At 42.8% G+C, this 14,147-nt stretch overlaps 1 protein-coding gene across 6 annotated transcripts in view; it reads right to left on the bottom strand.

Moving 5' to 3' along the window:
- Window positions 1-14,147, bottom strand: part of LOC140104822 (activating transcription factor 7-interacting protein 1-like) — a 37,756-nt gene that overhangs the window by 9,018 nt on the left and 14,591 nt on the right. For 4 of the 6 annotated variants that reach the window (XM_072128556.1, XM_072128553.1, XM_072128557.1 and 1 more), the window contains 4 exons: window positions 6,173-7,560; window positions 4,300-4,392; window positions 1,411-1,556; window positions 189-323 (listed from right to left, as the gene is read on the bottom strand). In XM_072128556.1, coding sequence (XP_071984657.1) covers window positions 189-323; window positions 1,411-1,556; window positions 4,300-4,392; window positions 6,173-7,553 — 1,755 coding nt within the window. In that variant the 5' untranslated portion in view covers window positions 7,554-7,560. Of the gene's footprint in view, window positions 1-188; window positions 324-1,410; window positions 1,557-4,299; window positions 4,393-6,172; window positions 7,561-9,118; window positions 9,257-13,176; window positions 13,249-14,147 lie in introns of those variants that run through there. The other 2 variants (XM_072128555.1, XM_072128554.1) reach the window with 2 other exon arrangements.

Raw genomic sequence — 14,147 nt, 5'->3', positions numbered from 1 at the left:
ATGCTTCAGGAGCCAGGCTGCGTGTTACAGCTGGTCTGCTGCTGCTGATGTCAATAGTACATTCACAGTATCAATGCAACCATTAGGACGAGTCCTAATTTGTTAAGTCTCAGGTAGTCAGGACAAGCCAACTTATCCTACATTGGCAACGTTTTAAAGTAAAGTGAAAAATTTAAGGAAAATGTTACCTGCATAGAATGAAGAGCCTTCTCATGTTTCTTGCTTTCAATTTTCTCCACTCTCGATTTCAGTTCTGCTATTTCTTTGTCAAAGTCTAAACATTGCAAGGCACTAAGCTTTTCTTCAAACATTTTCTGGATCACCTAAGAATGAACATTAATGGAGGATTTAATAGTCTATGATTATCATTTTCTACAGATTATTTATTACAGGAAAATGCCTTTATCACCCCATCCACAGTATAGGAGATATCAGTCCTACCAGATAACATGCTCAAGGAAAGATTCAGTTGACCTAACTGAGTAACTGACCAACTGACTGACCAACTGAATTACCGGTTGAAGACATCCAAGTACACGGCTTCATTTAACCAAATTATGCCATAAGAAATTTTCCACTACTATCCCCCTTCTAGGACAGAGGTGAAGACTATCCCTGCCATTGCTTACTAGCAGTGTCTCACCAGGGTTCCTATGGCCCACAAATAAAATGGACTCTGGGATCCCACCTACAGCTACAAAGAAATATTACATGTGAAACCGCAAATGTGTTTTTCCCATTGTGTTTGCAATGGGAAATTTAAGTACTACTACAGTGTGAATACAGCCTTAGTGCCCAGTGCACAAGTTGCAATAAAATTGTGTTTTGAAACTTATCTTCAATAATAAAAAGTGTGTATGGAGCAACTCCCTTAGTTTTCCCCTCACATTATGGCCCCATTACATTGCTTCCCCTCCATTCTCCCCCCACTTACTTATTGGGGCCACAGCCCCCCCCCCCCCCAAACTCATAATGCCCCCCTCTCCTCATCTTGTTTTTGTGTAATTAAAATAATAAAACCTTTATGTGGGCTATGAATCTGACAGGAGTGATAACATCACATTACACCTATAGGCTCTGCGGCACACAGCAGGATTACAGGCGGGTAATGATACAGCTCTCTACATTTATTTTATTCAACCATCTGTAGACTGGACACAGATAGAGTTAGAGTCCCAGAGGGGGGAGAAGTCAGCAGGTGTCACGGCAGATACAGATATTAAGGAAATATCCTCAAACAGCATGTCATTTTTTTGAGATGACTACCTCCAGGCAGAATGCAATTAGGACACCAGCAGTGATGGGGTGTGAATGAGTTTATGCTACATACAACATAGAATGCACAACAGATTTACTGTTGCAAGAGCTGTAAAATATTACTAACATGCAAGGGCTGATATTAACTTGTACCTTCTGCAGTTTCTCATTCAGGTCATCGCCCGCTGTAATTTTAACCTTTAGTTCTGCCTCATACTCTTCACCTTCAAATCGCCTCCTTTTTGAGGTTTGTCTGTCCAAATCTTCGGATTTAGAACGCTTTCTTCTGGAGTGATCACCTGTAAATGATTTGGAAAGTGAGCCGTTAAAAATGACACCCTGCACAATATTAGGCTTTTAAAAGAAATGTGCATCTATAGGGTCGTTCATGGTTTTTTGGAGTTTGCGAAATATTAAAGGGGTATTCTCATCTGGGCATTCACATTCAGTTTGATAATTATGCCATATATAAACATTTCTTCAATTGGATGTTATTAAAAAAAATGTTCCTGTGTGAAGATAATTTCTCATAAATGTAGTGATTTGGTCCCTTAGAAACGAGATAGCTTCCTCGGATACGGCCACCTCTGCTGGAGTGATTGCACAAATAAACACAAAGGTTTTTGTATATGAAATGTCCGGGAGTTACTACATGTCCTACAGCCGTCCTGTGGTAATGATCGCTGAAGCCAGGTGGTCAGGCCGGACTCTATAGCTCATGTCTGGCCACCACTGCCAGAGTGTGACGTGGTCGTATCCGAGGAAGCTATCTCGTTTCTAAGGGACCATATGGCTACATTTATGAGAATTTATCTTCACACAGGAACATTTTTTTTTAATAACATCCAATTGAAGAAATGTTTATATATGGCAGATTAGTGAAACTGAATGTGAATGCCCAGGCGAGAATACCCCTTTAAATACTGCAACTTCACAGAATTGTGTTGTACACTGTATGTTAAACGCCCCCCCCCCCCCTCAAAAAAAAAAAAAAAAAAATGATAGTGCACACTTCCAGAGCAGTGCAGGGTGCACAAGATAACTGAAGACTGTACACCAGGATTCAATAATCTGGCGCACTCTACACACTTGAAAGGCAAACTGGACATTGGCCCAGATTTATGAAAAGCACAAATGTTTTCTCTGTACCTAATAAACCTCTACCAGTATTTTGTCAAATACAGTAGATCAACACGGTCACGTTTATTTCTTGGCCCAGCGTGGGGACACCATTTTGAAAATCAATTTGTTAGCACAATGTCAAGGAGGTGGAGAGCAAAGAGCAGAAGTCAAACTCCTCCTGCCTTTGAAACCCCATGGATAAAGCAGGATGATGCTGCCTTGGTTGCGGCATTGTCTTATGGCGGTTTGCGCTTCTCTCACTCCTCCAGACCAGAGAATAGGCAGGGAGGAGGGGTAGGCATACTCCTCTCTCCACGATGCACTTTCCAGGTTATACCTCCTGTACCTTCTCTTACTTTCCCATCTTTTGAGGTCCACACCCTCAGACTTTTCCGCCCATTCTCTCTTCGTGTGGCTGTAGTATACCGTCCTCCTGGCTCACCCTATCAGTTTCTTGACCACTTTGCCTCTTGGCTCTCTCACTTTCTATCCTGTGACATTCCAATCATCATCATGGGAGACTTCAACATCCCTGTTAACACTCCCATTTCCCCTCCTGCCTCTCAGCTCTTAGCACTGACTACTTCTCTCGGTCTTTCACAACTCTGCGTTTCCCCCACTCATAGTGAGGGAAACATCCTCGATTTGATCTTCTGACCATCTTCAATATCTAATTTTACCAATTCTTTCTTTCCACCTTCAAACCATAACCTCCTTTCTTTTACTTTCAATAATCCTTCACCTTCTCAGAATCCTTCCACCCATCATTCATACCGGGCCCACGTGCAATAGATACTCACCCACTCACAGAAAACTTACAGTCTGCACTATGCCACATATCCTCTTTCACCTGTCCAAACCTGGCTACTAACCACTATAATCACACTGTCAGAAGTGTGCTAGAAGAGATGGCACCGCTCACTATCCGAAATTTTCAACACACACGCAGGCAACCTTGGCACACTGAACAAACTCGTTTCCTTCGGCAATGCTCCACTCTGCACTTCACCTTGCCAAACAGGTCTTTGATACCCTTCCCTCCTTACTAACACCAAAGGTGCAGCCACCTGTCACAGACATTGGGGCTGAAGATCTGGCCACCTACTTTAAGGATAAAATTGATTGTATTCGCCAGGAAATAATTGCCCAATCCTCTCACCCCACTAATCCCCTTCCTTCTGGTGCACCTTGTTCACTCTCTTTCTTTGAGCCAGTCACAGAGGAAGAAGTGTCCAGGCTCCTTTCCTCTGCTCGACCCACTACCTGCATCAGCCCCATCTCCTCACATCTCGTGCAGTGTCTCTCCCCAGCAGTCACTTCTCACCTCACTAAAATCTTCAACCTCTCTCTTCTGGCAAGCATGCTGTTATCACCCCTTTACTAAAGAAACCTTCAATAGACCCATCCAATTCTACCAACTACAGACCAGTTTCTAACCTCCCTTTATACCAACATTTAATAACTCACTTCAAAGTTGATTTTCAGGATGATGCCACTGAGCTGGACCATGAAAGAAACATGATGTGGAAGCTACTTAGCGGCTTGTGAACATACCGGTTGTGGTTTATCAACTACATTTCCGCTGACAGGTTCAATTTAAACAGTTTACTCCTCTTTGCACTTACTGGACTACAGAGTTCTACAGTTTCTGGTCATAATGTGACCTGCAGCAGTTCTATCCAAACTGCTCTTTATTGAATGCTAGTTTGAGATATAAGTGGTTAGGTCTCCTCCTACATGGAGATTTTATGTGATCGGACAACTTACTGAGGGGCTATGGTTCTTGCCATCAAGATGGAACTACCGTATATAGAATTTCAGAATGAAAAGGAGATTTTGTGGTGGTTTTTGCTAATATCATTGGCAAACTACAAAAATCTATCTATGAACCGATGTGAAAAGGAAACTGGTAAATCTTACTTTTCTCTGCTTGTGGTTGATCTGCATTCTCTGGCTCTTTGTGTTCATGTTCAGGTTCTTCCTTTGGCTCTTCAATAACTTCTTTTACATCACCTACAGCAATAAAAGGGTTTTACATTAAAATTAGTTTCCTATCATATAACACAATTATCAATTGGCGTCAGCTCCATACAGTTAAATGGTGCAGAACGGATATATGTGGCCGTCTGCTCCATTCATGTCAGGGAGTGACAAGGGGGTCCAACTGAGGTACCTGGAGGCCGCTATGACGGTGTCACAGTGAAATAAAAGGAAAGGAGGAAGAGGAGTTAGGGGCTTGAATAGAAAAACTATATGCAAGTATACTACATGAATAAAGATGTACCATCAGTTTCGCTATGCACCGTGATTTCAACATTATAGAGCTATTAAAATAAAAATTATGCGAATTAATCTGGGGCATTCCAGCTACATCGCCTGTGCACAGTGCATAGAGCAGGTGACGTCAGGTACCAGGTGGGACTTGTAACCAGGGGGGAGAGAATAAATTAAAAGAGGAGTCGATCTGGTGAAGTAGCCTGTACTGAGAAAAAAATATTTCCCCAGGAACTTGTTAGTCTACTATCAGTAAAACTACAGCAATTTCCTTTTAGAAGCTCACTATATGATTTTGTATTTTAGAATAAGCATACAATGATGTACCAATGATAACTATAAAGTGTTCATAAAATGCTTTTAACTTTAAATATAATCCCATTCCTCTGCACACCAACAGAAATTTTAGCACTACTCAGCCAATAGATTACAACATATCACCAAAAAAAAAATAAAAAAAAAATTAAGGCCCAATTCACAGCTCTGTGAGCGTGCATCATGGCATCATGCACACGGGCCGTGATCGGGCCACAAAATTTGTGGAACTGGGAAATCTAAGGGTGATGCCCACACAAGGCATTTTTAGTCCGTTTTTAAGCATGAAAACGCATCCTTTTTTTTCTGTTTTCCCAATTATCTGAATAGATAAACAGGTTGTAAGCAGCCAAACACATGGTAAATGACCAAAAATGGACGAGTTTTCAAAAAATACATGCATTTTTAAAACAGGCTGAAAATGCATGCTTAAAAACTGACCAAAAACACCATTTGTGGCATCACCCTAGAGCAGTGATGGCGAACCATTTAGAGACAGAGTGCCCAAACTTCAACCAAAATCCACTTTTTTATTGTGAATTGCCGCCATGGAATTTTATACAGTAGCTTATTGCTACATATTCTTCCACATCTTCCAATTGTATCGGCCCCCTAAGGCCAACAGTACAGTTGACAAGAGGAGGGTAAATTCAAACTACCATTGTAGCTTCTCTCCATGGCCTCTCTGTACAGGAGAAGGGGTGGGTCCAGAATGAGAACCTCCAAAGATAATGCACTTCTGTCATCACAATCTCACTTTTACCGCAGTTCCAAACAGCCAACAAAGTGTCACTTTAAAATAGCGCTGAGAGCAGCATCTCTTAAATTGCCTGTGACTGTAGGAAGGGTCAGTGTTTGGTGAACTCTGACTCCGCAGAAAGGGCCACCACTGCCCTAGAGTCTGATAGGTGATTAGCGGGGAAGATTATCAGCCAGTTTACACTATGGATGGAGTTGGAAGTTGACAGCACCACCTGTAGTGTAGCAGCTGTCCCAGGTGACTGCAGGAGCTGCTCCCATTCAGGTCAATAAAGTAGACCCATAGTGAGCCTGAATAGGTGCTGCACTAGAAAGGTATTTATTTTCTGTCTGTAGTGTAAATCAACCGATCGTCAGGCTTCCATGTCACAATTGCCTATTAATAATTTCGGGCCAGAAACCTGCTTATTGCAATAAAAGCAGAATAATATAAAAAGGTCAGTACCTTCATCAGTGGACACCTTCTCCTGCAGTGGTGAGCTTTCCTCGCATGGTTCTTCTTCATCCGAAAGGACTAAAAATGCCTCACTTGGTAAGGTCTCACTGGTTTCGTGCTTTGCTGGTGAAGCTGCGATACTTTCAGTTTTCTCCTCCTCTTTATCAGGGTCAGTTTCAAAATTTCCTTTCTCCTCTGGAAAACACTTGGGTTCATCTCCAACCGGTGCAAGTTTTTCAAGAATAGGTATAATCTCTTCAGTTTCCATTTCATCCGCATTTTCTAACTCTGGCACAGTTTGCACATCTGGCAGAGATTTATCACATGAAGTTTCTGCAGTTACAGATTTTTGCTCTAAATTTTTCAAGTTCTGGTCAACTTCCATGCTACTTGATATAGCCTCTTCCCCAATATCATTTTGATCCATCTCAAGATCTGAAACTTCTCCTTTATCCACTGAAGAGGACCCATTTTCTTCCACACTGACAACTGGTAAAACATTTACATTTTGTGACTCACTTACAGATTCTGTACTTTCTTGCTCTTCACTATGGTTTTCTTCCATCTTCTGTAGTTCTTCATTACCAACTTCAGTCTCCTGCTCCTCTAATGAGACATCATCCTTTTCTACAACATCAATAGAGTCTACATTCTCATCATCAGGAGGCTCATTAAGGATTTTACCCTCTTCTATATTACTCTCTGTTTGGTCAACAGGACTCTCTGATATAATGTCCTTGTCCTCAATTTCAGATTTTTGTACAATGGAATTCTCCACAGGACTTTCATCTTCCAATTTACTTTCCTCTTCTGACATGCTGCAAGTCTCCTCCTCATTGGTTATTTTTGGGGAAGTCTGCTCCTCTGGAAATTCAGCTTCACAAGAGACATCCTCCAGAAACAGTCCATTTGAATAACTTTGTTCTACACTTTCTAGGGGAATATTTTCATCATTTTCTCCAGACATGGTCTCATCAGGTTCTTCTATATTTAAGCAGGTTTGGCCATTGGTCTCTGTAGGTTCAATTTGATCTTTTTCTTCCTGACTTGCAACACTTTCTATAGGGTCAAGATCCAGTGTCATCTTTAAGTCACCACTTTGTTCAACTTGTTTTAACCCTTCTTTTATGTCAGACAGTGTTACTGCAGGAACCTCATGAGAGTCATGGTTCATATCTAAAATGCCATTTAGATTCTGTGTGTCCTCCATAGGTTCTCCGTCATTGTGGGTATAATTCATATCTGAATTACCATTAACCATCTTATCCTCTGTAGATTTAAGCAGGTCCTCCTTAGCTTTGTGTACAGATTCTAATTGTTGGCGGTCACTTGCTTTCATTGTCTTTCGAGCTTTGAAGATTTTCTTTTGAGGTTCCACTGCTGTTTCCATCTCAAACCTATAAAACAAGAATAAGTCAAATTAACTAGCATCCAGTAAGCACATAGGAGGTACACTGCAGCAACAAACATCCATAGCAGCACAGAGTAGGAACCTATAGTCTTAGACTTCCTTACCCTGCCTTGTATTGGGCAATGTTCTTGCAAAAGCAGTGGTAATAACCAGTCAAAATCTGCCCAATTTTTAGGCTGGTTCTTTTTTTAAAAAAAATCAACAATAAAACTTTATTAAAAGGGCTTTTAGAGATACAATGCACATAGTGAATAAAGCATATAAATAGGCTGGTTCTTTAAACAGCCAGCACACAGCGCCATGTTCTTCAATGGGCTCATACAAGCGGCTGTGCTTCTCATGTCCCCATGTAAGAGCCATTCTACAGTCATGGCTGTGGGTAAGGTCCTTACACACTGATGACACATGGGCTGCAGCCAACGCACCACATGCCCATGGTTTGCAGATCGATATTGCACACATTTGCACACCCTTCAGTTGCATCATTCCCCTGCCTCATCACATCTCTCCTAGAAAACTACTTACTTCTGCAAGTCGGCTTGTGTAGGTTACCTACATATGTTATGGTACGGCTAGCAGATGGCCAAAATTAATTTTTATAAATTTGTGTGCAAGTAGCCAGAAACAAGATTTTAATGGATTCTCAAACTATAATCTATATGAGTGATCCATCAAAAATGTTTCCCATGTGGCTATAAATCAGTCACAAAAAAACTGAGGAAAAGTATAAAAAGTGTCACTTCTCCACCACACATTTAGCAGCCAATGTGAAATATTCAGATTGTGTTATAGACTTCACCTAATGCAATGAAAATGCCAGATTGTGTTATTTAAAATAGAACATAGCTTGAAAAATTGCATAATGCACTTATATTTCCTTTAATTTTACTCCATATACAACAAATAATTATAATAATAATCCATCATCATGTACATACAAACATGTGTCTTATGGCAAATAAGGTAACAAGCAGTAGACACCTTAGCTAAAGCTTCTGGATAGAAGGCCAATGGCCACACCAGCCTTGAATGGATATCAGCTGTGAAAGACTGTTACCGGTATTTTCTACTGCCGATTTGCGATGATCAGTTTTTAAACCTATAGTGTTTAAATCATTAAAAACGGTTCTGACTAGGACATCTACACTAACTGATCAGTCACACGGAATGTTACAATAACGGACAAAAATGCCGAACTAGGAGGCACAAAAGCGCACCTGTGACCCTAATCTAACAAAACTGCATTTGGGATAAAGCCTTAGTACAATGCAGGAGTCATCATCATATAAAACTCATTTTGGAGCCTGGGATCCTACAGGACAACAGCGAGGAGCGCAGTATGTGGTTACCGTAATTACCAGACTATAGGACGCGCTACGGAGGAAGAAAAAAGGTCTTAGCGCATCTCAGGCTGTAGTCAGGAGGGTCCAGTGCGACCAGACCCTCATGATCGCTGCCATGTAAATCGGGCAGAACGCTGACCAAGCGTTTCGTCTGATCTCAGAGAACAGTCTCTGCCCCCTCTCCCCGACACCAACACCAACCTGTAGTGCAGGGAAGAGACACAGCCTGACTAGGAAGGAGGACCGCACGGAGAGACGAGGGGAGATGCTACAATGGAGTTAGCAGAAGTAGGTGTGATTTCACTGGTCACGTGCTACCAGAGATCATGTGACCGAAATTATATAAGAGGGACTTCCTGTTTCCTGCCTCATGCTGTGTATATGTGGTGGGGTGCAGTGATCAGCCAGTCCCTGCTGTGTGTGTATATGTGGTGGGGGTGCAGTGATCAGCCAGTCCCTGCTGTGTGTGTATATGTGGTGGGGGTGCAGTGATCAGCCAGTCCCTGCTGTGTGTGTATATGTGGTGGGGGTGTAGTGATCAGCCAGTCCCTGCTGTGTGTGTGTATATGTGGTGGGGGTGCAGTGATCAGCCAGTCACTGCTGTGTGTTTGTATATGTGGTGGGGGTGTAGTGATCAGCCAGTCCCTGCTGTGTGTATATGTGGTGGGGGTGCAGTGATCAGCCAGTCCCTGCTGTGTGTATATGTGGTGGGGGTGCAGTGATCAGCCAGTCCCTGCTGTGTGTATATGTGGTGGGGGTGCAGTGATCAGCCAGTCCCTGCTGTGTGTGTATATGTGGTGGGGGTGCAGTGATCAGCCAGTCCCTGCTGTGTGTGTATATGTGGTGGGGGTGTAGTGATCAGCCAGTCCCTGCTGTGTGTGTGTATATGTGGTGGGGGTGCAGTGATCAGCCAGTCACTGCTGTGTGTTTGTATATGTGGTGGGGGTGCAGTGATCAGCCAGTCCCTGCTGTGTGTGTATATGTGGTGGGGGTGCAGTGATCAGCCAGTCCCTGCTGTGTGTGTATATGTGGTGGGGGTGCAGTGATCAGCCAGTCCCTGCTGTGTGTGTATATGTGGTGGGGGTGTAGTGATCAGCCAGTCCCTGCTGTGTGTGTATATGTGGTGGGGGTGCAGTGATCAGCCAGTCACTGCTGTGTGTTTGTATATGTGGTGGGGGTGTAGTGATCAGCCAGTCCCTGCTGTGTGTATATGTGGTGGGGGTGTAGTGATCAGCCAGCCCCTGCTGTGTGTATATGTGGTGGGGGTGCAGTGATCAGCCAGTCACTGCTGTGTGTTTGTATATGTGGTGGGGGTGTAGTGATCAGCCAGTCCCTGCTGTGTGTATATGTGGTGGGGGTGTAGTGATCAGCCAGTCCCTGCTGTGTGTATATGTGGTGGGGGTGCAGTGATCAGCCAGTCCCTGCTGTGTGTGTATATGTGGTGGGGGTGTAGTGATCAGCCAGTCCCTGCTGTGTGTGTATATGTGGTGGGGGTGTAGTGATCAGCCAGTCCCTGCTGTGTGTGTATATGTGGTGGGGGTGTAGTGATCAGCCAGTCCCTGCTGTGTGTATATGTGGTGGGGGTGTAGTGATCAGCCAGTCCCTGCTGTGTGTGTATATGTGGTGGGGGTGTAGTGATCAGCCAGTCCCTGCTGTGTGTGTATATGTGGTGGGGGTGTAGTGATCAGCCAGTCCCTGCTGTGTGTATATGTGGTGGGGGTGTAGTGATCAGCCAGTCACTGCTGTGTGTATATGTGGTGGGGGTGTAGTGATCAGCCAGTCCCTGCTGTGTGTATATATGTGGTGGGGGTGTAGTGATCAGCCAGTCCCTGCTGTGTGTGTATATGTGGTGGGGGTGTAGTGATCAGCCAGTCCCTGCTGTGTGTATATGTGGTGGGGGTGTAGTGATCAGCCAGTCACTGCTGTGTGTATATGTGGTGGGGGTGTAGTGATCAGCCAGTCCCTGCTGTGTGTATATATGTGGTGGGGGTGTAGTGATCAGCCAGTCCCTGCTGTGTGTGTATATGTGGTGGGGGTGTAGTGATCAGCCAGTCCCTGCTGTGTGTATATGATTGATGCTGATAGTTATCCCCCTAACCCCAAAGGGCACAACATCCTAAATGGGTGAGGGTCTACCCGATTGGAATCCTACTCATCAGAACACCCCAGCAGTTTCTGAGAATGGGGTGCCTTTTCTTACTGTGTGAAGCAGCAGGTGTATTCCATTCATAGATAAGTGCTGGAAATTACAGAACAGCGCTCAACAATCTCGTGAATGGAGAGGATAGGTATATTTAAAGGAAACCTACCACTTGGGATAGGGTTTCTAAGCATCAAATGCCGTGCCCCAGCTCAGGGTGAGCTGGTGCCGGCGCTTATCTTCGTTATGTTGTTAAATGGTTTTAAAGCATTTAAAAACTTTATTAATCTTTATATTCGAAGTAGCTTCTCCGCAACGTGCTTTAAAACCGTTTAAGAACATAACGAAGATAAGCGCCGGCACCAGCTCACCCTGAGCTGGTGCACGGCATTTGCTGCTAAGAAGCCCTATCGGAAGTGGTAGGTTTCCTTTAAGTACCCTGGGGGAAATTTTAAAAAATATAAAATAACCCCTAAAAATCTGTTTTCTCCTTATTTTATGTGTAAAATAAAATAGCCAAGTTAATGGGTTTTTACCAGGTCAATAACAACTAAAAAGTACCGTAATTCAGTTTTTTGCCTTTAAATATAACATATATTATATAAATAAAAATGAGGTCCCTGGTGACAGGTTCCCTTTAACACTCAAAGACAGGTTGCAGAAGCCCATCAGACCTGCATTGCAATCATGCCCTTCTGCTTTAAGTATTTGTTTTGGAATAAAATTGTGTGTTGTAACTTATCTGGCTTCCTGACACAATCCTCTGCTAAGTCCCAGGGGTTGGCTTTGGTTAGCATGCATTAAAAAAAAAATATATATATATATATATCTCATGTGACTTAGTCTGTGCTGCTCACTTCTCATCCCTAACCTTTGTACTGCTTCACAGGAATAGAGGTCACAGGCTGGTGAGCTGACATCAGTGGGGGAGGGAGGAGCTGTACAGGAGCAAAGGTGGGGTCTGAGAGATCAGGAGTGAGCAGCACAGACAAGCAACATGTTTTTGAAATGCTTAAAAGAGCCTAAATGGCTCCCTAAATTAATTTATATGAGCCTCAGTTCAGCCTGTCCCCCAGATTTTTATCAGGATAAAGGAGTTGTGGTTAGCCCATTGTTCAGAAGAGTCGGCTTGTTCATCGCTAGTTGTCAGAAAGCCAGGTAAGTTAAAACACACAATTATATTGTAATGAAAATGCTTAGAGAAGGCAGAAACGACATATTTGCACTACAGGTGTGATGGGCTTCTGCAAACGGTCTTTAGTGAAAATGAGGTCTCTGGTGAAATTCTGGAGTAATTTTGACCTGAAATTACAAATTTATTTAGGGGTTTAGACCATTTTCAGGCAGTTTCTTGACTTTTCCGAAAAAAAAGTGACTGGGCGTCATAAAATTTAGACGTAAACTAGACTAATTAATAGCTGGCCTAAATTACTAAACTACTCCAGATACATCCAGCACTAGATTGTTCACCAACACTTTTTATACATCTTCCTTGAAGTGTCCAATAACATTGTTCTAGTGACCCCGTATAGTTTGGATCTCGATTCACATTTAAAATTTAATCTGGAAGCAGAATACTGCAAGCTTATATTTTATGACAGACATTTATCATACGCCAGGGTATGATGAAAGCCACCCTAGGAAATATCTTTGGCCTCCTGATCTATCCAGCGGCCGGCGGCATAGAGGGGAAAATAAAACAATTCTTGGTGGTTCGCAAGGATTTGAGATTATTTCAGGGCCGGTCATACTGAACCTGAAACTGCCATACGAGCCCAAATAAGTGCCCCTTATTAGCTCTAACCTATTGCATTATGAGAACTATTTTTAGTTATTCTGCAACAAAACCAAACTTAAACTAGTCGATTAGATTATTGCTCATGTTGCATCCTTGATAGTTAGATCTCACACACACACACACATATATATTTATTATATACACACACATACAGTGTACCTTTAATAACAATGAATAAAACCTGTATTATCCACTATGAATAAAAACTAGACAGAAGAGCCTGTTCTATTCCATCAATATTTTAGTTCCCATAAGAACAAAATAAAATAGGCAAAGAATTGAAATGTAGCATAAAAAGTGGGTAAAAAAAAAAAATCATACCAGAAAGGGAGCCCCCTGCAGCCATAGTGCGGTCAAAAGATCAGTTCTCCTGGCAAATAGCTGTACCAGCCCTGTCTGATGACAACCAAATCAGGGAAGAATTTGCATAGGAGCCACCATTGGTTTTTATGCCTCACATTATACAAACCAATCAGGAAGTGTAGGAGACAGCTGACAGCACAGAGAGGGAGGGGATGGAGAAACCTGCCTAGCAACAACAGTAAGAATAAGACCAGGATGTGCAGATTGTGGCAACATTTTACATCAGACAGAAGAAATGCTGCACATGGACACGGTTTAACCTCATTTTACCACTAAATGATACAGAATGTAAAAAGAAAGTTGTAATTAGTGGAGCTTCGCAGGAAAATTCCTTTAAAAGGGATCCTGCGACCAACTTGTTAAATTACAAAATGACCTTATATGGGAGGATTATTGTGTTCTGGTGGGGTCTTTATAACCGGGCAGCATGCCAGAAACATGATGTTATATTCATAGTCTTCCTCCCAAAAGCCTCAAAAAGCCTGATTTCGTCACTCTTCTTCTAGTCTTCCCCCAGTCAGGGAGTTGGGGTGCAGGGCCCAGCAGTCACCCTAGCACGCCTCCTCACGGCTGTTTGGGCATATAACCCGGCCTCCTTCCTTCTCTGCCGCCCATGCCCTGGCTTCCTTCATACGGTTGAAAAAAAAAAAAGACACATGCCCATCAAGATCACCCAAGGTAGGGAAAGGATTTAGGGGAAACAATTCTATATAAGATAACGGTCTATGTTATTTAGGTTTAAAAAGGCGTCTAGACCCTTCATGATGCTCTCCACTATACTTTTTGGAGCATTCATATTAATCATATTCAAATTAATTATGTCCCCTCGTAGTCGTCTCTTTTCCAGACTAAATAAATCTAGTTGTTTTAATCTTTCCTCATAACTGAGACCATCCATAGCCCTTATCATTTTTGTGGCTATGTTAAAC

Source organism: Engystomops pustulosus, chromosome 10 (assembly GCF_040894005.1).
Source record: "Engystomops pustulosus chromosome 10, aEngPut4.maternal, whole genome shotgun sequence".
In the NCBI taxonomy this organism is placed as follows: domain Eukaryota; kingdom Metazoa; phylum Chordata; class Amphibia; order Anura; family Leptodactylidae; genus Engystomops; species Engystomops pustulosus.
Note: the sequence above shows the minus strand (reverse complement) of the source record. Positions and strands in the feature narration are given on the sequence as shown.